At 34.2% G+C, this 27549-nt stretch overlaps 7 protein-coding genes and 2 non-coding genes across 10 annotated transcripts; 7 read left to right on the top strand and 2 right to left on the bottom strand.

Moving 5' to 3' along the window:
- Positions 1–423: 423 nt before the first annotated feature.
- On the top strand, positions 424–5632 carry LOC8265094. Its single transcript, XM_002514119.4, has 7 exons — positions 424–658; positions 789–921; positions 1426–1529; positions 1750–1921; positions 2004–2144; positions 2280–2517; positions 2631–5632. Exons 1-7 carry the CDS (start codon positions 627–629, stop codon positions 5276–5278), a joined length of 3468 nt encoding a protein of 1155 aa, XP_002514165.1. The 5' UTR covers positions 424–626; the 3' UTR covers positions 5279–5632.
- A 1712-nt stretch (positions 5633–7344) lies between these two features.
- On the top strand, positions 7345–8973 carry LOC8265095 (probable caffeoyl-CoA O-methyltransferase At4g26220). The gene is made up of 6 exons (XM_002514120.4): positions 7345–7439; positions 7593–7658; positions 7747–7826; positions 7979–8123; positions 8260–8391; positions 8491–8973. The coding sequence occupies exons 2-6, from the start codon at positions 7620–7622 to the stop codon at positions 8779–8781; spliced, it is 687 nt and encodes a 228-aa protein (XP_002514166.1). The 5' UTR covers positions 7345–7439; positions 7593–7619; the 3' UTR covers positions 8782–8973.
- Positions 8974–9278: 305 nt separating this feature from the next.
- On the top strand, positions 9279–11422 carry LOC8265096 (probable caffeoyl-CoA O-methyltransferase At4g26220). Of its 2 annotated transcripts, none has more exons than XM_002514121.4 (6): positions 9279–9549; positions 9960–10025; positions 10121–10200; positions 10391–10535; positions 10724–10855; positions 10970–11422. In XM_002514121.4, the coding sequence occupies exons 2-6, from the start codon at positions 9987–9989 to the stop codon at positions 11258–11260; spliced, it is 687 nt and encodes a 228-aa protein (XP_002514167.2). In that variant the 5' UTR covers positions 9279–9549; positions 9960–9986; the 3' UTR covers positions 11261–11422. The 2 variants fall into 2 exon arrangements, with proteins under 2 accessions (XP_002514167.2, XP_025012288.2); XM_025156520.2 differs by lacking the exon at positions 9279–9549 and adding an exon at positions 9574–9630.
- Positions 11423–11796: 374 nt separating this feature from the next.
- LOC8265097 (40S ribosomal protein S15a-5) lies at positions 11797–13557 on the bottom strand. The gene is made up of 3 exons (XM_002514122.4): positions 13321–13557; positions 12182–12342; positions 11797–12051 (listed from the first exon to the last, which is right to left on the bottom strand). The coding sequence occupies exons 1-3, from the start codon at positions 13448–13450 to the stop codon at positions 11953–11955; spliced, it is 390 nt and encodes a 129-aa protein (XP_002514168.1). The 5' UTR covers positions 13451–13557; the 3' UTR covers positions 11797–11952.
- Positions 13558–13612: 55 nt separating this feature from the next.
- Positions 13613–15406, top strand: LOC8265098 (60S ribosomal protein L28-2). Its single transcript, XM_002514123.4, has 4 exons — positions 13613–13749; positions 13831–13989; positions 14069–14232; positions 15081–15406. Exons 2-4 carry the CDS (start codon positions 13842–13844, stop codon positions 15201–15203), a joined length of 435 nt encoding a protein of 144 aa, XP_002514169.1. The 5' UTR covers positions 13613–13749; positions 13831–13841; the 3' UTR covers positions 15204–15406.
- Positions 14521–14614, top strand: LOC112533969. Its single transcript, XR_003078296.1, has one exon. It is a non-coding gene; the product is annotated as a small nucleolar RNA R24 (small nucleolar RNA).
- Positions 14787–14880, top strand: LOC112533971. The gene has a single exon (XR_003078298.1). It is a non-coding gene; the product is annotated as a small nucleolar RNA R24 (small nucleolar RNA).
- A 792-nt stretch (positions 15407–16198) lies between the features above and the next one.
- On the top strand, positions 16199–20455 carry LOC8265099 (histone acetyltransferase type B catalytic subunit). The gene is made up of 10 exons (XM_002514124.4): positions 16199–16494; positions 16618–16659; positions 17584–17693; positions 17893–17961; positions 18086–18124; positions 18203–18279; positions 18383–18476; positions 19117–19198; positions 19295–19455; positions 19622–20455. Exons 1-10 carry the CDS (start codon positions 16416–16418, stop codon positions 20249–20251), a joined length of 1383 nt encoding a protein of 460 aa, XP_002514170.1. The 5' UTR covers positions 16199–16415; the 3' UTR covers positions 20252–20455.
- Positions 20456–20628: 173 nt separating this feature from the next.
- Positions 20629–24146, bottom strand: LOC8265100. Its single transcript, XM_002514125.4, has 7 exons — positions 23505–24146; positions 23010–23095; positions 21989–22067; positions 21841–21900; positions 21443–21564; positions 21258–21329; positions 20629–20964 (listed from the first exon to the last, which is right to left on the bottom strand). Exons 1-7 carry the CDS (start codon positions 23883–23885, stop codon positions 20862–20864), a joined length of 903 nt encoding a protein of 300 aa, XP_002514171.1. The 5' UTR covers positions 23886–24146; the 3' UTR covers positions 20629–20861.
- Between the last annotated feature and the right edge of the window lie 3403 nt (positions 24147–27549).

Here is a 27549-nt window from a genome sequence, read left to right as displayed (position 1 = left end):
CAATATTAAAATTTAATTAATAATTTTATATATCAAATTTAAAATTTTTAAAAATTAAATATCTAAAAATAGTTAATTTACTGATATTCTAAAATTTATAAACTAATATTAAATATTAAAATTTTATTAATTTATATATATCAACTTAATTTTATAATTAAAACAGTAATAACAATCAATTGTAAGAATAAAAAATTAATTATTTATTAATTTTATTAATATTTAAAAATATAAAATAATTAGGTCATATTTAGAGTGATCAGAGAGATGAACCCTGATTGAGAGCCACGTGGAATTACATTGGGAATTCAAATGGACTTTTTAGAGATGAAAAGGGTGATGTGGTCAACGGAGAAAAATAAGTTGCATGATTGATCTGCTGTTCCTTCCCGTACTAAATTTTGACCCGACTTGGTTTTTAACGGGAGCAAAAGCTAAAAGAGATTCCGCGAAATTTCAATGGTTTTTGGCTTTCCGCAATTTTATTTTTATTTCTTAATCTGTAAGATCTCTCTCAATTAATCTGCACACACCGATCAAAATCGCATCTAATTCCTCTTCTTTCTCATATCTTCTTCTCTTTCGTTTTCGTCCAAAGCAAGAAAAATTAAAAATAAAAAGCAGCTATGCTACACAAGAGCTTCAAGCCAGCAAAATGGTAAAATTTAATTCGTGTATTTGATATGTCTTCTTTTCTGTAGTCTGTTTGGCTTAGAGAAAAGAAATATGTGTTGCACGTAACCAATTGGATTAATTGATTGATTCTGAGTTGTGTTTTTGCGGTGTAGTAAAACGGCTTTGAAACTAGCGGTGTCGCGTATAAAGTTATTGAAGAATAAGAGAGATGCCCAGGTTAAGCAACTAAAGAGAGAATTGGCACAATTGCTTGAGTCTGGGCAGGACCGGACTGCCAGAATTCGGGTATGTTGCAGCTTCTTTTGTTGAGACTGTGTCTCAAATTTTTTATCAACTATGTAAAAGAGGATATGTTATTCATTTGTTGTTCGACTTTTGAGCACGATATAGGACCTGAAAAAGAAAACCAGAGTGGTCTTAGGTTTTAGTAAAAGTTGAATTAATATTGAATTGTTATACTATCAAATTGTTAAAGCAATTTTTTTTTTTCTAGTAGTTTAATTGGGAGATTGTATCAGTCGTTTGATTAAGTAACTAGTATTTTCTTTTTTGTTTAACGGAGGTCGTTATTCGGAAAGAAAGTAAATGTCACAGTTCATATTAGTGGTTTACTTAGAAATTTTTTGGCGGGTGGTCAAATGCTTCCTTGACAGTGAAGTCTTTTTGATGTTTATTCTTTGCTTTAACAGTTACGTCTCACACTGTTTGTAGTTTGGCTAGCCTTGTTTGGGGTATCTGCATTGATATCTAGTAAGTTCTAATTTGTTATGTTTCTATTTTGGATGGCAGGTTGAGCATGTGGTTAGAGAAGAGAAGACATTGGCAGCATATGATCTTATTGAAATATACTGTGAACTTATTGTTGCACGTTTGCAGATTATTGAATCACAGAAGTACGTTAATTTTATTTGATACTGAATGCATTTAGCACTTTTATTTAATGATAACGGGTCTTCATTGTTATAGTGAAATAATCCATTTAATGCTTTTGTCCACATGTATGTTTTTCGAGTGGAGGGTTGAGAGTAGGCTATTGGCATACAAGATTCACGGGTTTGGCTCTGTCAGCGAATCAGTTTCTAATTTCTGCTAATCTCTTTTCTGTAATTCCAGAAACTGTCCCATTGACTTGAAAGAAGCAATCTCAAGTGTACTTTTTGCATCTCCGAGATGTGCGGATGTACCAGAATTAATGGATGTTCGTAAGCATTTCACAGCCAAATATGGGAAAGAATTCGTCTCTGCAGCAGTTGAATTACGTCCAGACTGTGGCGTTAGCCGCCTGGTAAGTTTTTTTGGTGTCAGTTAATAATAATGACTCTTATCCTTTATTTTTGTTGATGATCATTTTTGTTATCATATCATAGTTGGTGGAAAAACTATCAGCCAAAGCTCCTGATGGTCCCATGAAAATGAAAATTCTGAGTGCAATTGCTGAGGAACATAATGTGAAATGGGATCCTGCATCATCTGGAGAGGAAGAAATGAAGCCTCCTGATGACTTGCTGGTAAGTTCAAATGTGTAGAAGTGATTATTTTCTTAAGTTCTCATTTTCCGGCTCTGGCAGAGCATAGCTACATAAAATTTGCAAGGAGCTACATTTGCTTAATGCTTGCATTTGTTTGTTAATTTCTTTGAGCAGAATGGACCAAATACATTTGAACAGGCCAGTAAAATGAACACCCAAGAGCTGTCCAATAGTAAGGGGCCTCCTAATTTTGGAACTCCTTCCAGACACTATGAAAAGCATGATGCGGCAATTGACTCATATGGTTCGAATTCAAGATCATCACCACATTCCCAAACTTTTCCTTCCACTGCTGCTGATCCTAATAAGGCAATGCCATCTGGCACTTCTCATCCTGACCCAAGACCTTTTGGTATGTCAACTCGTTAATTGAACATTCTGAAATTTGTTTCTTTTTCAACAACACATTAGCTTCTCCTACTTCTTGTTCTTTGTCTATTATTCTTAAATATATGGCTGTAACAGGAACTGGGTCTGAATCGGTGGAATTTGGGCATTCATATGTTTCGGAACAGAGTAGTTTCTCCACTGGTAGGCAGGGTTGGAATATGGAATTCAAGGATGCTACTACTGCTGCACAGGCAGCTGCTGAATCTGCAGAACTAGCAAGTTTGGCTGCCAGGGCTGCTGCAGAACTTTCAAGCCAAGGAAGGATATCGAGGCAGCACTCCACAGAGTCAATCAAGGCTTCTGCTTTCAGGTCAAAAAATGGACTTCAAAACCATGCCCAGTCAAGGTTGCAAGATGAAGAATTTGGTCAAGTTCCAGTAAATAATGCATCTCGTAAAAGTAATTCCAGGATGCATCTTGAACAAAGTTCTGAAAAGGAACTAGATGACCTGGCGAGTTTGGCTGAAAGGTTTTACATTCTCAAGAGCTCTAATGAATCTAGCCAGTCAGCTTCCTCAAATTACAGCAATAGTTCTGTTATTGATCATCCACAGTTGGATGATGTGCAAATGGCCCATAGGCATTCTAGAAAGACCTCATATGAATTGGAGAAGAATGACCTTTTTGGTGAGGTAAATATGAAGAGAGAATCTAGTGAATCTGAGGTAGAATTTGCAAGTGAAGTGGATAATGGACTGAAGTCTGAGAATGTTGGTTATTTTGAAGAAGCAAGCATCAGAAAACAGTCTAGCAATGGTTCCTCTCACCCTCATTCTCATCACAATGTTTTTTCCAGTTTCAGCTCACGGAAATTTACAGAAGAAGCTGTTAAGGAACCTTTTGTTTTTGATGACGGAAAAATTCAAAGAGATAGCAATGATACAAATTCATACAGCTATCCTGCTGCTTCTTTTGATGATTCTGGGTCAGATGATGATGAATTAAAGTTTGATGGCAAGGGCGAATTTAATGGCCAAGATAGTAGTTCATACTACTTTCCAGAAGGTAGAAAACCACCTTCTTATCTTTTAGCAAGTACAAGTGCTAAAAGCCCCAGGCTGAGTATGCAAGAGTCATTAAGAAATTTCAGTTCACAGTCACCTTTTGCCTCAGACTCGCATTCAACTAATGTATTTTCTGAATCCTCGAGAAGTGATACCATTCCTTCACAAGCAGATGACTTGTTACCTGTGACTTTTGACGATTCAGATGGCCCAAGCTCAGGAAGTGAAGGGGAGCTGGATGAGTCTAAGCTTGTTGCAAATAAGCGAACTAGCACTTTTCTTAATGATGATAGCTCCAGTTACCCTGAGAAAACGGGGAATGTAAAACCTCATTTGAAAGGATCTGCACTCGCAGAAAAGGAAAACATGGGATCAAAGCCTTCTGCAATTGATTCAGAGGTAGAAGTGCATTCTCAGAGAACCCAAGAAATTGAAGTTGGTGCTCAAACTGAAACTGATAGGAAGTACAGTTATGGTTACTTGCACACCAATCAGACTTCTGGTATACTAGAAAAATCCCAATCAAGTTCCAATCACAATGAAAATTCAGTATCATTAGTCAATGAGGATGTTCAAAAATACCAATCACTGGATACATTAGAGGATAGGAAACCTGTTACATACTCGAGTTTGGAAAGTGGTCAGGAGTTGAATTTTGGAATATTGACAGGCGGCTTTCGGAATAAGGGCTATAGGCATCCACCATATCGCAGGAATGCATCAAATAGTTCTTCAGTGTCCAAACATATAGAGGAGGACAAGTATACCAGGATTAAGCAGCCCTCTTCATCCCTCAACATTGATATTGTCTCTGGAGCTCACGATCAAGAATCACAGGGACAGTTGGTGCACCAAAAAGTACATAAAAATGCGACCTTTGGAAGTCCAGCTCCATATTCTGATGCCAGCAATGATGAGTCAGATGACGAACTCCCCCAACAGACTCTTGCCAGTAGTCAAGAGCCTGATATTCGTAATATAGGCAGTGAAGGGAATAAAAAACCAGGTTTAAGGAGTTATTTTGACTCAGATAAGAGTGATTCTGAAGAGGATCTTCCTAAAGAGACTGGAACCAGCAAAAGTCGTTTGGGTCCAGGATTTTCTAGACGGACAAAAACTCCTCTTTCAAGTTCTGAGAAAAATTCTTCTTCGAAGTCCAGGGTACCTATCAAGTCTTCAGTGACTGCAGACAGTGTTGTGGAAGAAAAGTCATCTTCAGTGAGTTCATACGCAACTGAAACTCAAATCAAGCCCCCTTCTCAGACTAAGAACTCATATTACCAGTCAAGTTTCAAGCAGGGTAAATCATCAGAACAAACTAGTTCAATGCCAGTTTCGCCTTACAAAAGGTCTGTGCATGAGGAGTCGTCCTCCAAGAGTTACTATCCTAAGGATACTCGACAAAATCACCCTTCTCAATCCAACAGTCCAGAATACGGGGAAAGATCTGGGCAGCTTAAATTAGCTGAATCATCTAAGTTCATTCCAGAATCCAAGAGGTCCTCGCGCGAGGAATATCCAAAGTCATCGGCCAGGGAGCAACCCTCCAATCTTTCTCCTAGGACAGGTGGTGCTGAAAGTACAAAGACATCCAGTTCACCTGCCGATCCTCCGTCGAGAGAGAATTCTATTAATAAAGCCAGTCATGTGCACCCGAAACTTCCCGACTATGATATTTTAACTGCGCACCTGTTGTCTCTTCGACAGAATCGTCAATAAATCCAGTTACTGTAAAGATAGGTAGTCTTACTGAAGTATCCCAGTTTACAACCTCTGCGTTGAGCATGCCTTTGTGGAATGAGGTTTACAAGTTTCAGGGAATATAGATTTTCATTGCATATTTGTTATTTTTTTCAGTGACTGTCAGGGGGGTTGTAACATGAATAGCCTTCCTATTCTACATCTGTTGGCTGTATATTTCGTGATATATAAACACATTTACCATCACTGAGTCAGAGGGTAATATTTGATTGTATTGAGATTGGAGATGAGATGAATTTGTATTTGTCATTGTATTGAATAAAAGCTTTGATGTTAATAATTCAATTGCGAATGCAGTGCTTATTTCCTTGAGCTGCTACCCTGTTTAAAATTGTCGCTATTTAGGGGAAGGGCAATAATTTCAACCCCTATTAATTAAAGCAGAACCTGACCTTTTTCTACTGCAGAAATATTAAATTAAGGACGTAAATAAATGAAAACAAGGAAGCCCGGTGTTGGGTCCGAAGAGTACAAGCAAACCACCATTTGATTCCTTGACAAATGTGAACATAGTTCGATTAAATAGTCAGTCAAATCTAAAAATTAGGTCGTTATTAAAAAATAATCCCCAATCTAAAAAAAATGAAATGTAATAGATGCAAATGGTGGAATTTATGGTTCTTATAAAATAAACCTTGAAATATTGAATAAAAGAATTGCGGGTCATCGTTTCTTTTCTTCCAATTTCCTTTTCTTTTCATTCAAGATTGCGTGCAAGTAAAACTATATCATTAAATAAAGTGATCAACAAACTATTGCCAAACAACCGACATGCCAATTTAAGAACAAATCAAACCCATTCCAGTCTAAGAACAAATCAAACCGATTAGACCATATTTGGTAGACGAAATCATGTGCATATAATATATTTCATTATTATCATCTAGCAATGTACAAAAATTATAATATAATAAGAAGTAATTCATGAATTAATTACCTTTTGTTTGTGTAATATTTAATATATAGTAAATAGATGAATATATGATTACTTAATATTTATTTTTATTTTTATTACGGTTATCAATTACTAAAAATCTCATGATTAAAATCATTAGATTTCGGCAACCAATAATTAAATTTTAGCAGCCAATTAGCGATGACTATTCACTTAACTATTTAATCTCGACAATATGTAGCCGAATTCTGATTGTTAGTGTTTGAATCTCGACCATCAAAATTAGATTTTAACCAAATTATTAGACTCAATAGTATATTTAATCTTATATGACTTTATTAAAATATAATTATGACTAGTCACATAACATTTTCTTTATTATAACAAAAAATAGTAGTTAAATACTTGTTTCATTGTCTTATATTGCCAATTTTTATTAAATTACATAGTTGATTGTATTTTATTTCGATGTCCTTAATTAAAATGTCACTGTCTCACAATTGACCTTGTGCTGCATGATGGTGAGAATGTTAGTTTGAAAGGGATCACATCATCAAAAGAGAAGAGAAGGGCACTCAACTTAATTACACATCAAACAAAAGATGTTAGTTTGAAACTCGAGAGTTGGGAACTTCCCAGTCAATGTTCTCCCTGAAATACATATACTACACGTTTGGGGATCGCCTAAACCATGCAGAGTACCCAATATTATTAACATCGTCACCTTTGATTCATCGATCCCCACGCGTCTCTTCTGGTCACCATTTTCCTTATGGAACCAAAAATTGAAAAAAATTAAATCAAGAAGTTGTCCCTATGCCAGCCTTAGTTGTTATTTATAACTCGAGATCTACCTCTAAAGATAGTGACCCTTACCGATTCAATCAGTGATTGGTGTTTGCAGAAATTGAATTTGCAGGATCAATAGTATTAGCTAGTAATTACTAATTAATTAATAGCACCGCTAAAAGAGCACGGCGAAAAGAGTTTCCCATCTTTGTAATTAATATAATTAATAAACTAAATCGTTACTAACCTATAGGCATAGAATACCAAGTCAACAAAAGCTTGTGATGCCACTACCACCCACATACAAAACTAAGACTATATGTATATATATATATATATATATAGATAACTATGTTACGTGCATAATCCCTATCTCCTTCATTCTAATATTGTTCTTCACTGTCTTTATATGTTTAATTAATTAGCTTATAATCGGTAGGCCAATCTAACATTTTTCTTTTTTCAAATTAAAAAGAAAACCATATTATTTGCATAAGAACTGTTCTGCTGCAACTGCTTAGTTTTTCAGCTTTTTGGATCAATTTGCTTCTAATTAAGTCTATTCTTTGTTTCGTTCTTCATTTTAAGGTTTGTGTGAAGCAGTTTTAAGTTAGCATGCAGAAAGGATTATTGAAAAGTGAAGAGCTGTATCAGGTATGTATATAACACATATGGTCTAGTGGGTCTGTTTTTCATTTTAGGTTTTTTATGTCCGTTATGTCATGGTCTAGTTTTGTTACAGTATGTGCTGGAGACTAGTGTGTTCCCACGCGAACCAGAGCCTCTCAGGGAGCTAAGAAATATCACTGCTAATCACCCATGGTAATCATTATTCATTCACTAATTTGATGTAAACATGAATCTAATCCTGGAACAAATAGCAATGCTTTCATATATATATATATATAGTTTTGGCACTGTCCTTATTAGCAATCGTCGCCTTTTTCAAGGATAATGAGCTTGTGATTTTCCAGGGCTAAGATGGCTACTTCTCCAGATGCTGGGCAGTTTATGGCCATGCTTTTGCAGCTAGTAAACGCAAAAAAGACAATAGAAGTGGGAGTCTTCACTGGGTACTCCCTTCTCCTCACGGCTCTTTCAATTCCTGAGGATGGTAAGGTAAGAAACTCAGCATTATCTACAGCAATCAAATAAAAATCCTGACTCCTTCATGCAAAACACCTTTCTCTCGTCTCCTCTTGTCGTTTATATCTACACTGGAAACTGCCAATCAGATCAGAGTGTTTCACTGCAGATTGTCGCCATAGATGTCGATCGTGAGGCCTATGAAATAGGACTGCCAATTATAAGAAAAGCTGGAGTCGAACACAAAATTGACTTCATGGAATCTGAGGCTCTACCAGTTCTCGATAAGCTACTGAAAGAAGTAAGTATAACATGTCCCAGAATTCTCATCATTTTGCCTTGCAACATTTTCACTTGATATTTTGATTTTCTTGAATCTATATTTTTTGTTTTTCTGCAGCATGGAAATGAAAGCAGTTTCGACTTTGCTTTTGTGGATGCTGACAAAATCAATTACTGGAACTACCATGAAAGGCTACTAAAGTTGGTGAAGGTGGGTGGAATAGTTATCTATGATAACAGTCTTTGGAGAGGGTCAGTTGCTGTGCCTGAAGAAGAAGCTCCAGAGCATTTGAGATTCTGCAGACAGCTTACAATTGAACATAACAAATTCCTTGCAGCTGATTCTCGGGTCCAAATTTCACATGCTTCGTTGGGTGATGGCATCACCATCTGCAGGCGCATTTGCTGATTTTCCTTTCTTTTTCTTTTCGCAGTTTGCTAAACATAAAGACACCAACAAGGGGCAAAAGATAGGATATTTACGTTAATAAGGTGTAACTTGATTAACTATTTTTCATTTCCATGAGAAATACCTCAAATTTTTGTGATATATATGTTTGCATTGTGTGGTGATATTCAATATAAATGCTATATTTCTTCATTTTGTACGTAATGCTAAATACAGGTGCTAATTGGTCTAAATTTAAAAGAGAATAATTGTACTGTAAAGGCATTAATTCTGGTTCTTGATCTTACAATCTGGTTATCCAAGATGATCTACCACTTCTCTTGCCTTTGAATCCCACCAGTTTCAAGTTTCATAGCTATGGATGTTGCTTTGAACCGTTGGATTGAACGTGAAATTAACTTGAGTATTTCATTTATTATTATCATTATTTGGACTTTTTAGGATTAGAAACAAAAAATGTTAATCTTTTCTTAATCTTAACCATAATTTCAGAATATATAACGACTAAAATAATAATAATAAATAAAAAGAAACGTCACCCTGCCACCTAAGCAGTAGAATTGACGTACACGGTTGAGTGAAATTTCTTCAAACATAAAAATGAGTAGAAATAATGTAAAACAAAAAAAAAAAAAAAGAGTAGAGAGCATTGCAAATGTCACCGTTTTATTTTATATAATAATCTAATTCGCATTCAAAATTCAACGCCGAGGACTCTCTCTCGCTCTCGCTCTCGCTCTCCCTCTCCCTCCGTCACAATCACCACTGGTACTATTTGCCCCCTCTCTCCCTCAATCTAACACTGTTTTCCAGTGTTCATATATTTTAATTAATTACCTTATTTGATCGGTAGGCCAATCTGATCCTGTTTCGATTTTCTAATTAAAATCATTTTATATGAATAAGAATTGTTTCTTCGCTACAATACAACTGCATATCAGTTGCTTCTGCTTAGTTCAGTCTATTATATTTTCCATTCTTCAGATGTTTTTTTTTTTCTCTTTAATTGAACACAAGGTACTTACAGCTGCTATCTCTAAAATCTGGTTCCATTATGTTGCAATAGTAATACTAATACAGAATGTGACGTTGATTTACTAGTCTAAAAATGATGTTTCTTAAAGAAGGAGCTTTCTCCAAAAGGTTTCTAAAAAATGGCTTTTCTTGTTTCATTTTAGGTTTGTGCGAAGCAGTTTTAAGTTGCCATGTCGAAGGGATTATTGAAAAGTGAAGAGTTGTATCAGGTATATTTGTAAAATATATATATATTATATAGTGTAGTGGGTCTCTTTTGATTTAGGTTTTCATGTTCATTATCTCATGGTTTCTTTGATTATAGTATGTGCTGGAGGCTAGTGTGTACCCACGCGAAACTGAGCCTCTTAGAGAGCTAAGAAATATCACTGCTAGTCATCCGAGGTAATCATTGAAAAAAAAAAAAAACAAAAGGAAAATTCTATGTGTATAGTTAGCAGTAGTCCCTTTCTCTTCTATTATCTAACGTATTGTGAATTTCCTGTGCCAAACAATGGTTAAACTCTTCAACAGAAGATCATTGTACCTTCCTTATTCGTAGCACTTCCTAAGCAGTAAGTTTGTCATTCTACAGGGCTGGAATGGCCACTTCTCCAGATGCTGGGCAGTTAATAGCCCTGCTTTTGCAGCTAGTAAATGCGAAAAAGACAATAGAAGTGGGAGTCTTCACTGGGTACTCCCTTCTCCTCACGGCTCTTTCAATCCCTGAGGATGGTAAGGTAAGAAATTCAGCATTATCTAGAGCAATCAAATAACAATCTGACACTGCTGTATAGACCTACATAATCTGACACATCAATCTTATTAGCACTGCATTCTGTAAGCACCTGTAAACACTTTTCTCTCGCCTCTTAATGTTTACAACTACAGTGAAAACTGCCAATTAAATCGAAGTGTAACTCTGCAGATTACTGCCATAGATGTCAATCGCGAGACATATGACATAGGACTACCAATCATAAGAAAAGCTGGTGTCGAGCACAAAATTGACTTCATGGAATCTGAGGCTCTGCCAGTTCTTGATAAGCTACTGAAAGATGCAAGTATAACATGTCCCAGAACTCTCATAATTTTGCCTTACAACAGTTTCACTTACTCTCGAATTTGATTCTCTTTAATCTATAGTAGGTTTCTTCTTTGTGTTTTTCTGCAGCATGGAAATGAAGGCAGTTTCGACTTTGCTTTTGTTGATGCTGACAAAATCAATTATTGGAACTACCATGAGAGGCTACTAAAATTGCTGAAGGTGGGTGGAATAGTAGTCTATGATAACACTCTTTGGGGAGGGACAGTTGCTATACCTGAAGAGGAAGCCCCAGAGGCTATGAGAATGGGCAGACAGCTTACAATTGAACTCAACAAATTGTTTGCAGCTGATTCTCGTATCCAAATCTCACATGCGTCGTTGGGTGATGGAATTACAATCTGCAGGCGACTTTATTAATCTTCTGCTTGAACATTAAACTCATTTTACTTCCTCTGCGGAGTTTCAAGTGAAAGTGCATCATCTCCATGATTTCACGAGCTTGTAATGTTATCTAAAGTATTGTCTGATGCACTTTAAGATGATTTAAACAGATGAAGTTACAGGTTTGTTTGCATGCCATTTTTTACCCATGTAATCCTTTCAGCTGAAAATTGATCTTCGTAATGGTATGACAACGTGACAATATAATTCTCGGTATCAACCAACAGGCCCTGGCCTAGGGAGGTATAGACCATGTAACGATCGGATGTGGTGACTTCTGTTGGCAATCAAGAGTTAAAGTCACTTTTACAAAAACGAGATTTAATTTCTCAATTAGAAGAAGATTGGCAGATCAACTCTTTAAGCCTGCTTGTCTTATGTAGCAGTCACAACAAAAACTGATGAAATTAAAAGAAAATTTACCAAATGACAATATTATCTGAGGAATTGCAGATAAGAGTCCCAGATAACAAACAGCTGACTCAAATTTAGTACAGGCGACGCATCATAACTATTCAATCGCAGTTTAATTACTGGAGAGATATATTTGATATCAAAGTTATTCCTAAGGTTCATCATAGTTCAATACAAATATTCTAGACTTCAATCCACAGTAGATATTACATCAACCCTCTAGAAGTTTCAAAAAATGCAGGACGGACAGACATCTAATGAAAATAACCAAGAACCTGCCCACCCACATTCCGTTCAATTGCCTGTTCGTGGTCCAGTACACCATCTGGAGTAGTTATAACAACATAACCATACTGCACGAAGAAGAGATAGAAGAATACATATTAAGTAAAATTTTTAAAACCAACCAAACAAACAAAGGTATACACTTCTCTAATTGAGAGATTAAAAAAAAAAAAAACCTAAAAAAGATTCAAAATGAACCTGATGTGTTGGAAGTGCTCGCAATCGGTATGCTTCTATATCTTTTGCCTTGAGGTCTTGCCTATGAGTGAGAGCCTTGCAATCCTTTATCCTGCCTTGTAGTTCAACTGTTATCCTCCCAACTCTATGTGGATCATACACCTGAAAGTTCTTGATATATCCTAAAAAGAATCACATAAAACTGTTAAAGCATTGAAATTGTGCATGCAGAAGAATATTTAAAAGCTCGACTCGAACCACAGTGATTAGAAGAAAATTACAATGCAGTACAGGAAAAGAAACTATATCCCGCACTAGTCAAGTCACATTTTCAAGAAATATAGCTATGATAAGTGCAATTGCAAATTTCAGATAAACACAAAGGATGTATTGGTCATAATAAAAAATGCAACTTGATGTATTCTCTTGGCAAGAGCTTTATGGCATGGACAAACTTTTCTATCGTAGTCAAACCAAAACGGAGTATTGTCTGAGTCAGGCCAAGGTGTCTCTCCAAAGTATACTTACACAGTGTTTGGTATAAATGGATTCCATAAATTTATGTGGAATTCATTTCTAACCCAAATTTAGCGTGTTTAGTATATTCAAAATACTTAAACCAAACACAGAATTCATTTCATTTGAAATTAGTTCTAATTCAAAAATCAAAGGCAAATGAATTGTACTAAAATTCTATGGATTTTGTACAAGATCCGAATCAAACACAATGTTAGAAGTATTGTTTCATATGTCAACACACAAGAAAAGTAGCAATATTGCTAGCTACTTAAACCCTGTAATTGATAAAGTTGTTGAGCATTCCTCTAGCAAAATATGGTACATAAAGTTTCATTGAGCTAATTATCGTAGCTAGTTTTGTACCAGATAATTAAATCAGTAACATACTAATCAGGATTCTGCTTACCTTCCACTCGAGTTTTAACGATAGTTCAATTAGCTTCTAGACACAGAACAACACTGTTCTCCCAGTGGCAACAAGCAAGACACGTAAAAAGAGGCATAAATCAAACCGATGCTAAAAAGTGCAAACTTTTCATATTTCACAAGAATAATTAGAATTCACTCGACTTGATGCTTACAGTCAGTCTCATACAAGATTGAAAAATCATTCTCATAGTAAGACGTGGATTTAGAAATACCTCGATCTTTCATAATCTTGAGAAAAGAAGACATGACTGTTGAAATAGGTTGCAATTGAACCCTGTCTTTTCCTCGTCTCTCTGCATTCACCATTGCCCTCAACGCATCGTTTAATATCCTCCTCCCCATTCTTTCTTTTCTTTTTTTCTTTCTTTTTTTCTCTTGCTATCTGTCTCTCTGCAATCAACCTACACAAAACCGAAAGCCAAACACCAGAACGGCGAGGTTTAGTCAATTGGCATTTTTGTAATTGTATTCTTGATTGGGCTTTTTATGAGGCCCAACAGGCCTTAAGTCCTTGTTTTAATCCATTTACAATTTAGGGTTTTGAAAGAGTCTAAACATATAAATTAACCCATTAAATAGAGATGCAGACCACTTTGAACCCTCCCCGCATCTCCGCCGGTCTCTTTCTCCCCCCGCTAGCAGTAAGTCCAGTGCGCCGTCGTTTTCGTTTCCTTTGTTCTCGATCCGGTGTGGTCTTTGATTGTGTTTGATTCTTGAAACAGGCGAGTCCAAAATGGCCACAGTTCCAGGGCAGTTGATTTGGGAGATCGTGAAGACGAATAATTCTTTTCTCGTGAAAGAATTTGGTAGAGGCAACGCTAGCGTCCAGTTTAGCAAGGAAAGCAACAATCTCTACAATCTCAACTCTTACAAGCACTCCGGTACATACACAACAAAACCCTAATTTTGACTTCATTTTCTTGGAATCCGTGTTGTTATTGATTTTCTTTTTCCATTCAGGTTTGGCAAACAAGAAAACTGTTAGTATTCAGCCAGGAGGCAAAGATCTATCTGTGGTACTTGCTACCACTAAGACTAAGAAGCAGAACAAGCCTGCTAGTTCACTACATAAGTCCGTTATGAGGAAGGAGTTTCGCCGTATGGCTAAGGCTGTTAGTAATCAGGTGCAATCAATGAAACATGTCGTAGGCGTTGTGTTTTTAAAATTGATTTTTACTTATTATGGCACTTGACTTTGCTTGGATATAATTGATGTCAAAGTAGATAATGTTAATGTGTTACTGTCTATGTGCTTGTTTCTGTATGAGCCATAAGTTTTGATGAATTTAGCTAAATCAAGGAATGTTTTAGTTCTTCATGTCAGTCCGTTTACTACCAAGCCTAGCTATCTTAAGATGTTTCACTTTTTGTCTTCTTTTGGCAGAAATGATCTGCAACTGATTTGAATTTGTTAAGCAATGATGAAAAGCTAACACGTAAGAAGACCTATCATCTGTTGATGGTTCTTCAGTGAGATATACTTGTTACGCTTGGCTTCTGAGCTTTGAATTGTTGTAATTATATGTGCTTTGATTCAACGTCATATCTTTGTTTCTATTTGGCTTTATGCTTTATGCATTCGTTGTCTATCTTAAGATGTCTCACTGGCTTTTTACCACACCTGCTATTGGTTTTATCTTCTTTTAGTGGAAATGACCTGCAACTGATTTGATTTTGTTAAGCAATGATGAAAAGCTAACATGTAAGAAGAGCTGTCATCTGTTGATGGTTCTTCAGTGAGATATACTTGTTACGCTTGGCTTCTGAGCTTTGAATTTCGATGAAATTTCATTGTGTGGTTATGCATTTTTTAGAATTTCTAATGTTTGTTGTAATTTTATGTGCTTGATTCAGCGTCAGTTTATGCATTCATTGTCAGCTCTACCCTCTTTTATTAACACTTTGCTGCATGTTTGTGCCTAGCTAGCTTGGCAAAATTCTGACTTGTCAGGTGCTTGGTTCTTATTTTCAGGTTGGAGATAATTACTACAGGCCAGATTTGAAGAAAGCAGCCCTTGCTAGATTGAGTGCCGTTCAGAGGAGCCTTAAGGTTGCGAAGTCTGGTGTCAAGAAGAGAAACAGGCAGGCAGTTTAGATTGGTGGTAGAAATTGAGATGATATGCTAAGAGGATTTCAGTTTTATGGTCGCTTTTTTCTACTTAAATGTATTGGAAAAGCCTTTTCCTCGTTAGTTGAGAAATGAGAACCTTCGACTTTCGTTTGCCTTTGATTTTGTTTTCCTTTTTGGAAGTTTTTCCGGAAAAAGAAAGAAAAAAAGAATCCATACCATTATCATAATCATATGTGCCAGGCCTATATGCATTTATATACTTTTTCTTACATTTGTTAGTCGATAGTTCTTTTAATTTTATTAGAGCGTCGTCTAGGTTATAAGTGGAGTCTTGTTAAATAAGCAAACGAGTTTTTATTGAGTTGGTTTTAAGTACGACTTATGAGCGATTTGGTTCAGCTTGGCTCATTTGGAGCTCTCTTGATCAAATTATTTGTGTTAGTGACAAACATTTCTTGTATTTTGGCGAACTATGTTAGGATTTGTTTAGTAAATAAAAATGTAACATTCTGTTATCTAAAAATTTTAATAAATTTATAAAATATTCTGTATAAACCAATTCTAAGTGTCATATAATCAAAATTAAGAAAAACATATTTTCTTAAGACTTGAAAGCCTCCACTCCACATATGGAAAGGATAAGGACAATATATTATTTTCTTAAGTTTGAATTATTTTATATAAAATATTTTTAAATTTAAATAAAATTCTAAAAAGGTATTTTATGTATTTAGTTAAATAAAATTATTAATCATGGTGTAGTAGACTACTTAAATTTTAAAAGCCCATTTTGGATTCTTAATTCAATTTAGTAATCCTAAGAAATAAATATAGACTTTTTCTATCAACAAATAGAAATTTTATACCTCTTTATGGAGAAAAGAAAAGAAAAACAATTCATGGTTGAAACATAAAATCAAATTAAAAACTAATCTAACTTTTGAGATGGGCTCTTAGATTCAGAGTTCTAAGACTTCAACACGGACCAATATGAAGCCCAAATAGATTCTTAGCGCATGCTGTATTATCGCGCTCAAGCAAACTGAGAAGCGCGCAATTTTGCCTCCTGTGACCCTCAGTCCCAGTCCCAGCTCACTTGGTAGCACTGTTATAGGAGTATAAATAGGGCCTGAATATCCCTTTTACGGTTTGCACAGTATAATTTCCCGCCTCAGTCTTTCCTCATTTCCCGCTTTTAAAAACCCTAATCTAACCCTAAACCTTACCTACCGAATTATGGGGCAGAAGCAACAATCAACCGGCGATCCGACCACCGAACCCAAGAAACGAAGGCGTGTTGGCTTCTCGAACGTCGGTGAGTTAGTGTCTAACTCAGCTCTCATATTTTGAACTTTTTTGTTGCTAGCTAAATAAGTTTTGCTGCTTCATTTCTTTCTATTTTAATTTTCTTTTTTCTAAAATGTTCTATTTGTTGCAGATTCTGGAATCGAGGCCAATGAATGCATTACAATTTACATGGGTATGGTTTTCTTTTCTAATGCTCTTTCTATAACCTTATGTGCTTTATTTAGCTCTTTCGATTGAATGTCACTCACAAATGGGTTTTTACTACCTGTTTGATGCGTGTCATACTACTCGACTCTGTTTGGTACAAGATAATCAAAGAGGGATTAGAGTTCCCGATAGTCTGCCTGTTTCTTTTTCTTTTGTCAATCAGTATCCTTTTTGAGAGAAATGTTATGTTTATTTAGGGCTTTTCTTTTCTGTGGGTATATTTCCTGTTGTGTTTTAGAGCTTTTAGATTATTGATAACAGGCATGAGCTTGCAATCATGTTTTCTCTGCCCGGAGAAGATCCATAGTAATAAAAATATCCTTGTGGTTAAGACTGAGCTTTAAGATATACTTAGTCCTTAGTATAAAGTTCTCTGTGCTAGCTTCAGCTTAAAAGGAACTGAATTTGCTTTTGCATGCACGGTGGTGGTTGTGGTGGTTAAAAATGGTTGAGGTAGAGTCAAAGCAAACTTTCAGAAGAGCAGTAAGAAAAGTGATAAATAGTTGACACATAAACACAAAATTTTAGGAGCCTATGCTAAAAATATGCAATACTTATAGGGAAAATTAAAAGCTTTTAGAGTTCAGAAGGTAAAATCAGACTGATTCTTGAGGGTAGCTAAAATACAAAGGAAAATTTTGAAGGGCATATTGTAAAAATCACGCCACCCTCCACCTCCCACAGTTCATGCATATATCTCATCAATTTGACTCCTTGCATATTGTAGTTATGTTCATGCTTGGTTTTAATTGTTAGCTGGCTGATTTAAATTTGCATTAGTCTGCTTCTGATGATATATATTCTCTTTCTTTGCTGCTTCCCCTCACTTCCTTTGAAAATCTAGATTACTACCTTTCTTTTAATATGTTCCTTAATACTTGGTGTATAGTTTCTAGCAGGGAACAAGTGGGTGCTTCAGACAGTTTCTGCATTTCCCCAGTTGACCTGAATGGCTTTTTCGATGAGGCTGGGAAAATTTATGGCTATCAGGGGTTAAAGGTAATTGATGGTTTTTTCTCAAATTGAAGCCTTTTTTTTTTTTCATCTTTGTCACAGTGCACATAATTACAATGATTTCATTTTACCTTTTGAGCAAATAGTTTAGCACAATTGACCGGTTTACAGTTTCTGTACTATGCTGTTTATTTTGTAAAATCAGATGTTTTATGCTCTATTCTTTTAACTATATTCCATGCAGATAACAATCTGGATTAGCAGCTTAACATTTCATGCATATGCTGATATTACATATGAGAGCACATCTGATGTGAGTAATAAGATTTTTTTTTTTACTTTATATATCAATTCTGTCGTCAATTAGATTAATTTAGGAAGTGATCTTGGTTTTGTATATTTTGTATTCCAATGATTGCTGTTATTCTGTGCTTTAGGGAGGTAAAGGGATCACTGACCTCAAAAATGCTCTTCAGGTATATATTAGTCCCATTTTAAACCCATTTTTTGTTTTTTCATCATCATGGTTCTGCTGAGCTAGTTGTTCTGTACAGAGAATTTTTGCTGAGACTCTTGTGGAGAATAAGGATGATTTCCTTCGATCATTTTCTGCAGAGAGTCATTTGATTAGGTAATATGCTATGGATGAACTGTCTATGATTAATTGTCAATTTATTTTTTTTCTTAGATACCTTGTTTTGTTTTCTCAATATCATGGTATTAAATGTTGTCAGATCCATCGTCTCAACTGGGGAGATATTCCATCATAAAGCCTCAAATGGATACATTGGTGAAAGTCATTTAGGAGAACCTACATCCGATATGAAGGTGATTCTTACATGTTTAGTCTTATCATATTCTTGTATAGCAAAAATAATAATTGCTTCTGTGGCATTTTGCATGTTATATTATTGGTTGAAATAGGACCACAGATTCTGAAACTTAGTTGATGAAATTGGGAGGCTAGGGTTTGATGTGGATACAATTTGGGTATGATTGGTGATAAATCTTACCCTGCATAACATTATTTTGTTTTCCCTGATGTTTAAGCAGTAAGAATCCAAGATTACAGATTCCTATTTCTGGCATTTGGCGTCCAAAGGGTACCTTCCCAACCAAGAGAAATATGTTGTGTTACAGGATCGTCAATGTCAAACATTAGTTAGCCATGCTATGATGCCAAGTTGTTAGTAATATACTTCAAAAGAAGCATGGTTCTGTACCTTGGACAGATTTTTTCTTAAGATTCATTTTGCCTATGCTTTTGTGAACAGGTGTAATCAAATCCACGTCACTTTCACTTTTGTTTTGCATTTTTCTATTGTTTTCTTGTTGGCCGAAAAGATGTTGACCAAAATAAGCAGTTGCTGCTTGTTACTTCTTATACTTCCCTTTTGGCACATTCATTTTGTAGAAGCTCTATGTTTGAAAGAGTACCATGCTTTAATGCGCTCTGCTATTGGGTCAGGTTTTCCGCATGGCAATAGGCAATACAGGTGCTGGACACCTTTACAGTCGCTTGATCCCTCTTGTTCTTCTTCTTATTGATGGTAATTTCCCTGGGTCATCAAAGCAATCTTTGTTGAATTACTTTCTTGCAGCCTAGCAATAAATTCAGGTTCTGAAAAGTCATTTCTCTTAATCAGGGAGCAACCCTATTGATGTAGCTGATCCAGGATGGGAGTTATTTGTCCTGATCCATGAGAAAAATGATGAGCAGGGGGACATTCAACATAGGCTGCTAGGTTTTACAGCAGTTTATCGCTTCTATCATTACCCTGATAAAACACGACTACGACTCAGTCAGGTTCAGTTTCCTCCATTTTGGTGCTTTTAAGTTGGTAGACATGCTGACTTAACAGCCTTGTCTTTTGCATAAGGATTTTTTAACGCTATCTGGGAAAATATGCATCCCTCTTGAATACCCATGGCAATTTTAATAGTTCTATTTTATTTTATTTTATTGGTAGCAGATCTTGGTGCTGCCTCCTTACCAACACAAAGGTTATGGTCGTCAACTTGTTGAGGTGGTCAACAAAGTCGCCATATCTGAAGATGTTTATGACTTCACAGTTGAAGAGCCACTAGATCACTTCCAACACGTGCGCACTTGTGTTGACATACAACGGCTGCTTGCATTTGATGCAATCCAAGATGCAATTAATTCAGCTGTTTCAAATTTGAAACAGGGAAAGTTATCAAAGAGAGCGCATGTCCCTCGATTCATTCCACCTTCAACTGCAATAGATGCTGTTAGGAAAACTTTGAAAATCAACAGGAAACAGTTTCTTCAGTGCTGGGAGGTACTAATTTATCTAGGCCTTGATTCTGAAGATAAGGGCATGGAGGATTTTGCGACAATCATTTCAAATCGTGTGAAGGCTGATATATTAGGAAAAGACTCTGGAAGTGGTGGAAAGCAGGTGATTGAAGTCCCGAGTTACTATAATCCAGAGATGTCATTTGTCATGTTCAGGTCAGGGAGTGAAGGCAGTATTCAGATGGATGAAAATCAAACAAATCAAAAGGAGCAGCTGCAACAATTGGTTGATGAAAGGCTCAAAGAAATAAAGCTAATTGCACAGAAGTTGCGTCCTGTCTAAAACTGTTTTATTGTCTAGTCTTTGGGACGTTGATGCATCTTCCAGAAGGTGGCGCTGTCAATGGGCGCTAGAGATGCTCTAGTTTAGTGAATTGAGGCTGTCATATAAATGCTTGAGCTATACATGCATTTATTGCTAAGATTTGATGTGGAATAGTTGCTAATGGCTTTCTCATCAATATAGTCTTCTATATCTTCTGTGTTTTGGCACTCTTCTTTTTTCGCTTGTGAACCACTACTAGTATTATTTTGTCAGAGATGCACATGCACGCAGCAACAAGACTTCCTACTTTTATCCATCTCGTGTAAGTATTGATGGCCCAGTGTTTAACCGCAAAGCAGGTTCCAGCTCTTCCATCAAAGAATACGAACAAAATCTGTCTCGACAAATGCTAGATGCTAATTCATTACTCTTTTCTAATATACCTCCTTAACCAATCACACATCATATCTAAGCTTGTTGCTGTTACAAAACTACTTGGGGTTCTAACCTTTTATCCGTTTTTACTCCCATATGCATATAAAATTTGGAAAAGAAAGGAAAAGAAAAAAAAAAAAAGGGAAAAAAAAAAGTGCTCTCAGAGATTGTCCTTGGAAGTCAGAATGTAATTTCAGATCTTGTGGATGCTGCAACCGGCATCCTCTGATGTCAAGTTCTCCTTCCAATTCTCAAATTCAGATCCACCAAACACCAGCTGCTTAATTCCTACATAGCTGCCAAATGAAAACCTAATAGTTAAAGATAGGAATGCGTTGCAAGTTCACACACATAGGCCTGAGTTCTAAGCAAATGACAACATAACAAAACATTTTGAATTGAACAAGGGTGATTTTTCTTATATGGTCAAGTTCTTCAGCATTGGTAACTAGAAGTGGACTGCTACAACCCTCTGAGAATTCTAATACTAAATGTGACGTTTACAGTGTGTTCAGATGCGAGTTAGAAGAATAGGCAAACTTCATGAGAAATTCAAATGGAGATAAAAGGATGGACGCGGATAGCTTACTCAGAGCTTATCTGTGTTAATGCATTGATAAAAACATCCAGAAGCAATGGCTCAGAAGTCCCAATATCCATCCTGTGAAATTTTGGTCAACATTCATGAGCTAAAGCCAGATGGTGCCCATAATCATATACTGAAAATCAATATTCTCATGCCCATCAACTAGATACTCAAAGCAATCTTCATACCATATACGCGCCAAATTGTCTTGAATCTCTAAATCCCCAATGTTGTAAAATGTGGCCGGTGTCACATTTGCTCCTTGAATAGCATCATAATTTGGTCTTTTATCAAAAGTTGATTGTGACAACTACAAAGCACAAAAATGTGAGAAATAATCGACTCTATCCACTTGCATTTTTCCTTTGCTAAAAAGAACAAAACTATCTGCTAACTACAAATTTAACATCAGTGCCAAGTGTATGTTCTACTGTTCAGAAATAAACCTTATAAACCTCAATAGTAATATATCACTTTTAGGCAAATACAAAATGCCACCTCACTTCTCAATGCATTTACTAAAACAAAATAACATGAACACCCATAGTTAAAACAGTTCAAATGGGAAAAAGTTAAGCAAGTTTACTTGCATATTCATGGAATTGCATCCACCAAGGCGTCCAATGATGTGCCATGACCGAATTGTCTGCATACGAGCCAGATCAACTGAATGGTTGAAATTCAGTCATGTGGTTTTAATTTCATCAAAAATACATTTAACAGAAGCTACTTACATCGCAAATTAAGGTGACATCTTTTTCCAGTGGGGCATTATAGAATTCAAACCATATGTATGAGTTTGAGAAATCAAATCTGATGATGCCAGCCAGAGAATAAGTTAATAAAACTGAAGCAGTGATGAAAGGCATTGATACGTCATTTAGAAACAAGAAACAAAGGCATTTTTAAATATGAAAGGGAAAAAATAAATGGTAGTCATATACATGTCGGAAAAGTCACTTTTCGTGGAGGTCTTAAAGTGGTAGAAGCTGTCCCCAGAATATGGAAAAGGTTTTCAAGAACATTCAGTGATAGAACAAATTTAGAATCAATCAACAAGTAAAATGATCAGGCAACCCCATAGAGGTAGATACTTTTTACAAACGGTAGCTTTGTGATCCACTATATCATAAACAGTCCCTAAAGATCTTCATTTAAGTGTGATCACTTAGTAAAGTTCAATGACAGAGTTTATATAATTTACTCTAAATCCACATCTCCAAAACAAAAGGTACTTGCATTCTGCAAGTTACTGAAAGTAACGATGTGTTCTAAGTTAAGACAAAAATAACACCATTTTGTTCTACAATGACTTTTGAGCATCCATATATAGCACCATAATTCCATGTTGAAATAGATTGTAATAATATCCATCATTTCTTCAATTGGTGATATTATGATGGCAGACTTCATTCTTGAAGTGTCAGCATGAGCGCTTACAGGTTGCAACAAGGCTATTCTTTTGATCTGTCTAACTTCCTTCCATAGTCTCAAACTCTCAGTAAAATAGTAGCTTTCCACGAAGGTGGAAACCTAATACTATTGCATAAATTAGTTTAAACAATGGGTTGTAATATTCAAAACTCTACTTACCTTGCACAATTTTGATGATACTACAAAGAAAGGTACCCAAATGACAAGGATAATTCAGACTTTCAGACTGAACAAAATTGTGGAGTCTAGCCTTCAAATATGATGGACATTTAACAACACTCATGCAGCATAAAGGGACATGTGAAAAGCATAGCGACTTACTTGTTGAATGAAACCTTCATAGGTGTAGCTGAACCTGTCTTTGTTTGCACAACCTTGTGCCTTTTCTTCCTCAATCTATCCTCCATCTAAAAAAGTTTACCATCTTCTCAAATAAGAATTACAATACAAAACTGGCAAAAGGACCATGTAGCATAAAAAGAGATGGAGCCTTTAAGTTTATTTTCCTTTCTCTCACAAACACAATTACTGCCGAAACTACAAAACACTAATTTAAGAGATATAATTAATACAAAAAATTTGAGTCATTAAAACTAGGTCTCTACATTTTTGGTAATATTAAGACGTTCAAGTGATAATTGATTAATAACAACCGAAGACTGGAATAAAGAGCATTCAACATAAAAGACTGAGTCCATACGTCCTCTATGTTTATCAGTAACACCACCAACTAAAACTGTTAAAGCACTAACCCAAACACAAGTAGTAACCGAGAACGAGATAAAATCAAACTTAAAAAAGAAAAGAGAATCTTACTTTATCTCGAGCTTTTTGTGGGTTATCAAGACAACTCCCTAGAATTTCAGCGAATTCAGGGTCTCTATCATAATCTCTCTCTTCATCTCTCCCTCTAAATCTTGTCCGAGCCGAGAATCCATTATCATCATCTTCATAATTATCGTAATCAATAACACTTTCTTGGTCTTCTTGAATCTCATTTTGCGTGCTTCTTTTCTGGGCACGACACTGTACAGCACCAAACAATGAAGCGCCTGGTTTTCGAGCGTAGTACTTGTGATTTGTAAGTGAAAGATTTGTACTTGGAGTGCTCAAGGAGTTGCAGTGGTGGCGGGAAAGTTCATGGCTCAGTGTAGGCTGGTTGTAGAGAGTGGAAAAGCAAGGCTGCGGTATAAGCATTTGGGAATATAAAGAAAATTGGTTTTCTGTGTAAAGCCCAGAGAGAGAGATTACTGCTGCTACTTTAGTAAGCGATAATCATGCTACAAAAGGAGAAGAAGTGGGTTTAACTGGGTTTGGTTCAAGGTTCTGTAAAACCCTTCCGGTTTGGTTTATGGTTGTCGAAGAGAGGAGCGGGTTGAGTGAGATGAACTGGGTTTGGACATTGTAAAGCACAGAACCGTTTATCAGAGAAGAGAGAGCGATGATATTTCGGTTAGCTCTTGATCTATGTTTGAAATTTACTTTTTTCAATAATTTTTATATTTTTTAATAATTGTATTCAATTATTTTAAAATTTTAAAATAAATATTTATTTTCAAAATATCTTTTATGATAATTTTAAAATTTTAAAATAAAATAAATTACATGAAAAATCAATTATATTTACTAAGAGAATAACAATTATGAATCAATAAAAATAATTTATCATAAATTTAATAATATATGATCATTAAAAATCTCACTTGTGTATTTTCAATTACATATTTTATATCTAAACGTAAACAAAAATAAAATTATTGACTCACTGATCTTTTACATTAATAAGTAAAATTGAAATATAATATTATTTTTTATTATAAAATTTTAAGAATTATTATAAAAATATTTTTAAATAATTAAAAATATATATATTTATTTTAGAATAATTTTTAAAAAATATAAAATTTATGATTCAATTAGTAATTATGCTTGTTAGAATTAAGATTTAGCTTTATTTAATGAGTTAATATTATTTTTGGTCTTTTATAATCGAAGAGTATATTAAAGAAAGAAAATTCTTTAAAAAATGGTTGTGGATCTTCTCTAATTTTACTAAATACGAAATAATTAATCTAAATAGAAAAGTTGAGCACTCACATATTTTATTTAATGATATTAGTTTAAATAAGATGTTAAATTAAATTAAATTTAATGATATGTATATATAATGATTTAAATTTAGGCAAAAATGATGTTAAATTAAGAATTTATTTTCTATATTTATAATAAAATTTCTTATTTAATAATAGAATAAAATATATTCCGTAAATATAAGTAATAAGTTTAATTAAATTAGTAGCATGATTGAAAGATTAAGGCAAATGTATATTACTATTCAACTTTTATTATCTAATCAGTTTAATATTTTAATATTTTATATAATTTAATAAATATATGAATTCATTTTATTATAATATTTTAATATCTTTTATATATGTTTTTATTTAATAATTTGTATATATTTACATAAAAGTAATAAAATATTACCAATAAATAAAATTTAGTTGTATAAAAAATTAAATTAAAAATAAAATGTGTGTATATATTAAATTAAATTAAAAACTAAATATATACTTTAGAACATAAACTAGACGAGTGCCCGCCTTCTGGTAGGTTAAAATATTATTAAAATAATATTAAATGTCTTAATAATTTATTTATATAGATACTAATAAAATATTAAAATATTAGATAATTATATATCATAAATTATCAGTTACTAAGTTTCATTATAATTAGTGTTTTATGGATTATGAAGATTTTAGTATTTGATACTACTTATTTTAATAAAATATTTGAAAGAAATAAAAAAAAAATTTAAAAATTTAAATTTATATTGTTAAAAGTGAATAAATTAATAATATGAATAAACCGATGAAAGTTTTAATTAAATAATTAATAAAAAATAATATATTAAAAACACACTTATATCATCAGAGAATAGAAAAGCGCTATGTAAAAATAATTACATTAAAAATGTGATAAAAAAATTTAAAAATATATCAAAATGCATAAAAATGATTTTAGAAAATAAAAAAATATATATTAAAAAATAAAAAGAAAATGTCTCTTAAAATGCTCTTTTTATATGGAGAGACTATTACGATATGATCTATGGGCCCGTAACCCGTACTGGGAAATGAGTAGATATAAGGCCACTGAAACTCGTAGCAAGTTTAATTAGCCCATGATCCAAATAAACACATATATTATTATATACTATTAAAGTAAACCAACATTTCACTCACAAATCTACACATAGTTAAATTAATCATCCAACTTTTACAAGTAAATTTTCCATAATTTTTAATAGACTAAATTAAAATATAAGATACCAAGTACACTACTGCAGAAAATACAATAGTTAAGATTTAATTACAGTAAGCCCGAAGGGGAAAGGAAAGTCGGGCTGCAAAGGAGTCGGCGGAGGATCTATTTGTCACCTGAAAAATTCAGAATTAAGACTGTCAGTCTCGGGAATGAGTTAAAATAATACATCTGAAATAAAACAGTCATAAATATCCAATATGCAAAGGTTGATAAAATAAGCTGGAACATCACAAGATAATAAGTAAGTGCCATAATATAATTTAAAATAACTAAGTTTTAACTTATAAGGGATGAGCACTTCAGCAAAACACTAACTCCAATAATAGCAGCCTTTCGGCTCTCTTATTCCAATAGGAATGGTGCCCGGAGAGTGAAGCTCATTAAGGGTCCTTAGATCCAGTCTGGTCACTGAATTCCCAATAAAGTCAGCGCCTATAGAGCAATACTCGACTAGGGACCTTTCCTTCGACAATCATTTCTCACAGTCCAGAGAATTATACTCAACCATAGCTAATTCCAAAAATATTTCTTTACTACCTATTATTAATTAATATCGGTGCGCACGCGATCCTGATGCAACCCATCAGGTGGTATGACTACTGTCGTCTTATCCCGAATCAATATGTAATAGAAATATCGACAATGTGAAAAATAATATATAAATAGCAAGCAACTTAACTATGGTTCAACAACGTATTAAATAATATTGAACAACACATATTTTATAGCTATAAATTTAATTTATTAAGTAAATAGTAGATAGATAATTGATTCCATAAAATAATTATTTAAACGAATAATAAATAACTAATCTAAAATTTATAAATCAATTGAATAAATATAAATAAATAATTTAAATTTATATACCAATTAATTAAATATAAAATAAAAATTAATAAAAAAATATAGTAATATCTATCATAACATTATATATATGTATATTATATAAATATGATGATGATAATATATGTAATAATTATTAATCAAAATTGCTATATAAAATTCTGGCATGATACATGTATAGAAGATATATAACTTTAACTCATAGTTTTGTTGCGCTGCTTCTACGCTTCGGGTGGAGTTGACTGGACGAACGGATTATATATTTATAAAAATAACTCAATTAATAAGATATTTATAATTCTTTTTAGATTTAGACTCCTAGATTAGACTGCCTAGGAAATTTCAACTTGAAAGTCTATCGAAAATTTGGCAGAACCTTTCCTAAAATATGAACGTTTACCTCCCATATAACAGGTTCAAAACTTGCTAAAAACACTTTAAATATTTTACATTTATTTATCAGGAATTCGGTCACCAAAATTGCATTATTTTTTTCTAATTCTATAACGCAATTCAAACCACAAAACTACTTATCTCCACGGCATAGACATTTAATTCTCAACCATCCCACTGTATCGAAACAAAAATTTTATATGTTAAAAATTAAACGCATATGTCAAAAAAATTTAATTTTTAAAAATTAATATATATGTAGATGAGCATTAAAAGTCTTATATATGTGCACTTT

Source organism: Ricinus communis, chromosome 3, assembly GCF_019578655.1.
Source record: "Ricinus communis isolate WT05 ecotype wild-type chromosome 3, ASM1957865v1, whole genome shotgun sequence".
Lineage (NCBI taxonomy): Eukaryota > Viridiplantae > Streptophyta > Magnoliopsida > Malpighiales > Euphorbiaceae > Ricinus > Ricinus communis.
Note: the sequence above shows the minus strand (reverse complement) of the source record. Positions and strands in the feature narration are given on the sequence as shown.

Bases quoted from the DNA above. Each gene is read 5' to 3' on its own strand.
- LOC8265095 (XM_002514120.4), top strand. From the start codon at position 7,620: ATGCAGAAAGGATTATTGAAAAGTGAAGAGCTGTATCAG. The intron at 7,659-7,746 runs GTATGTATATAA...GTTTTGTTACAG, and splicing joins AAAGTGAAGAGCTGTATCAG to TATGTGCTGGAGACTAGTGT. The intron at 8,124-8,259 runs GTAAGAAACTCA...GTTTCACTGCAG, and splicing joins CAATTCCTGAGGATGGTAAG to ATTGTCGCCATAGATGTCGA.
- LOC8265096 (XM_002514121.4), top strand. From the start codon at position 9,987: ATGTCGAAGGGATTATTGAAAAGTGAAGAGTTGTATCAG. The intron at 10,026-10,120 runs GTATATTTGTAA...CTTTGATTATAG, and splicing joins AAAGTGAAGAGTTGTATCAG to TATGTGCTGGAGGCTAGTGT. The intron at 10,201-10,390 runs GTAATCATTGAA...GTCATTCTACAG, and splicing joins ATCACTGCTAGTCATCCGAG to GGCTGGAATGGCCACTTCTC.
- LOC8265097 (XM_002514122.4), bottom strand. From the start codon at position 13,450: ATGGGGAGGAGGATATTAAACGATGCGTTGAGGGCAATGGTGAATGCA. The intron at 12,343-13,320 runs GTATTTCTAAAT...GATTCTTTTTAG, and splicing joins CAAGATTATGAAAGATCGAG to GATATATCAAGAACTTTCAG. The intron at 12,052-12,181 runs GTTCATTTTGAA...TTCTTCGTGCAG, and splicing joins GAGCACTTCCAACACATCAG to TATGGTTATGTTGTTATAAC.
- LOC8265094 (XM_002514119.4), top strand. From the start codon at position 627: ATGCTACACAAGAGCTTCAAGCCAGCAAAATG. The intron at 922-1,425 runs GTATGTTGCAGC...TTTGGATGGCAG, and splicing joins ACCGGACTGCCAGAATTCGG to GTTGAGCATGTGGTTAGAGA. The intron at 2,145-2,279 runs GTAAGTTCAAAT...TTCTTTGAGCAG, and splicing joins AGCCTCCTGATGACTTGCTG to AATGGACCAAATACATTTGA.
- LOC8265098 (XM_002514123.4), top strand. From the start codon at position 13,842: ATGGCCACAGTTCCAGGGCAGTTGATTTGGGAGATCGTGAAGACGAAT. The intron at 13,990-14,068 runs GTACATACACAA...TTTTCCATTCAG, and splicing joins CAACTCTTACAAGCACTCCG to GTTTGGCAAACAAGAAAACT. The intron at 14,233-15,080 runs GTGCAATCAATG...TCTTATTTTCAG, and splicing joins CTAAGGCTGTTAGTAATCAG to GTTGGAGATAATTACTACAG.
- LOC8265099 (XM_002514124.4), top strand. From the start codon at position 16,416: ATGGGGCAGAAGCAACAATCAACCGGCGATCCGACCACCGAACCCAAG. The intron at 17,694-17,892 runs GTAATTGATGGT...TATTCCATGCAG, and splicing joins ATGGCTATCAGGGGTTAAAG to ATAACAATCTGGATTAGCAG. The intron at 18,477-19,116 runs GTGATTCTTACA...CTATTGGGTCAG, and splicing joins AACCTACATCCGATATGAAG to GTTTTCCGCATGGCAATAGG.
- LOC8265100 (XM_002514125.4), bottom strand. From the start codon at position 23,885: ATGCTTATACCGCAGCCTTGCTTTTCCACTCTCTACAACCAGCCTACA. The intron at 21,330-21,442 runs GTATGAAGATTG...AAAATTTCACAG, and splicing joins GACAATTTGGCGCGTATATG to GATGGATATTGGGACTTCTG. The intron at 20,965-21,257 runs GTAAGCTATCCG...TTCATTTGGCAG, and splicing joins TTAACACAGATAAGCTCTGA to CTATGTAGGAATTAAGCAGC.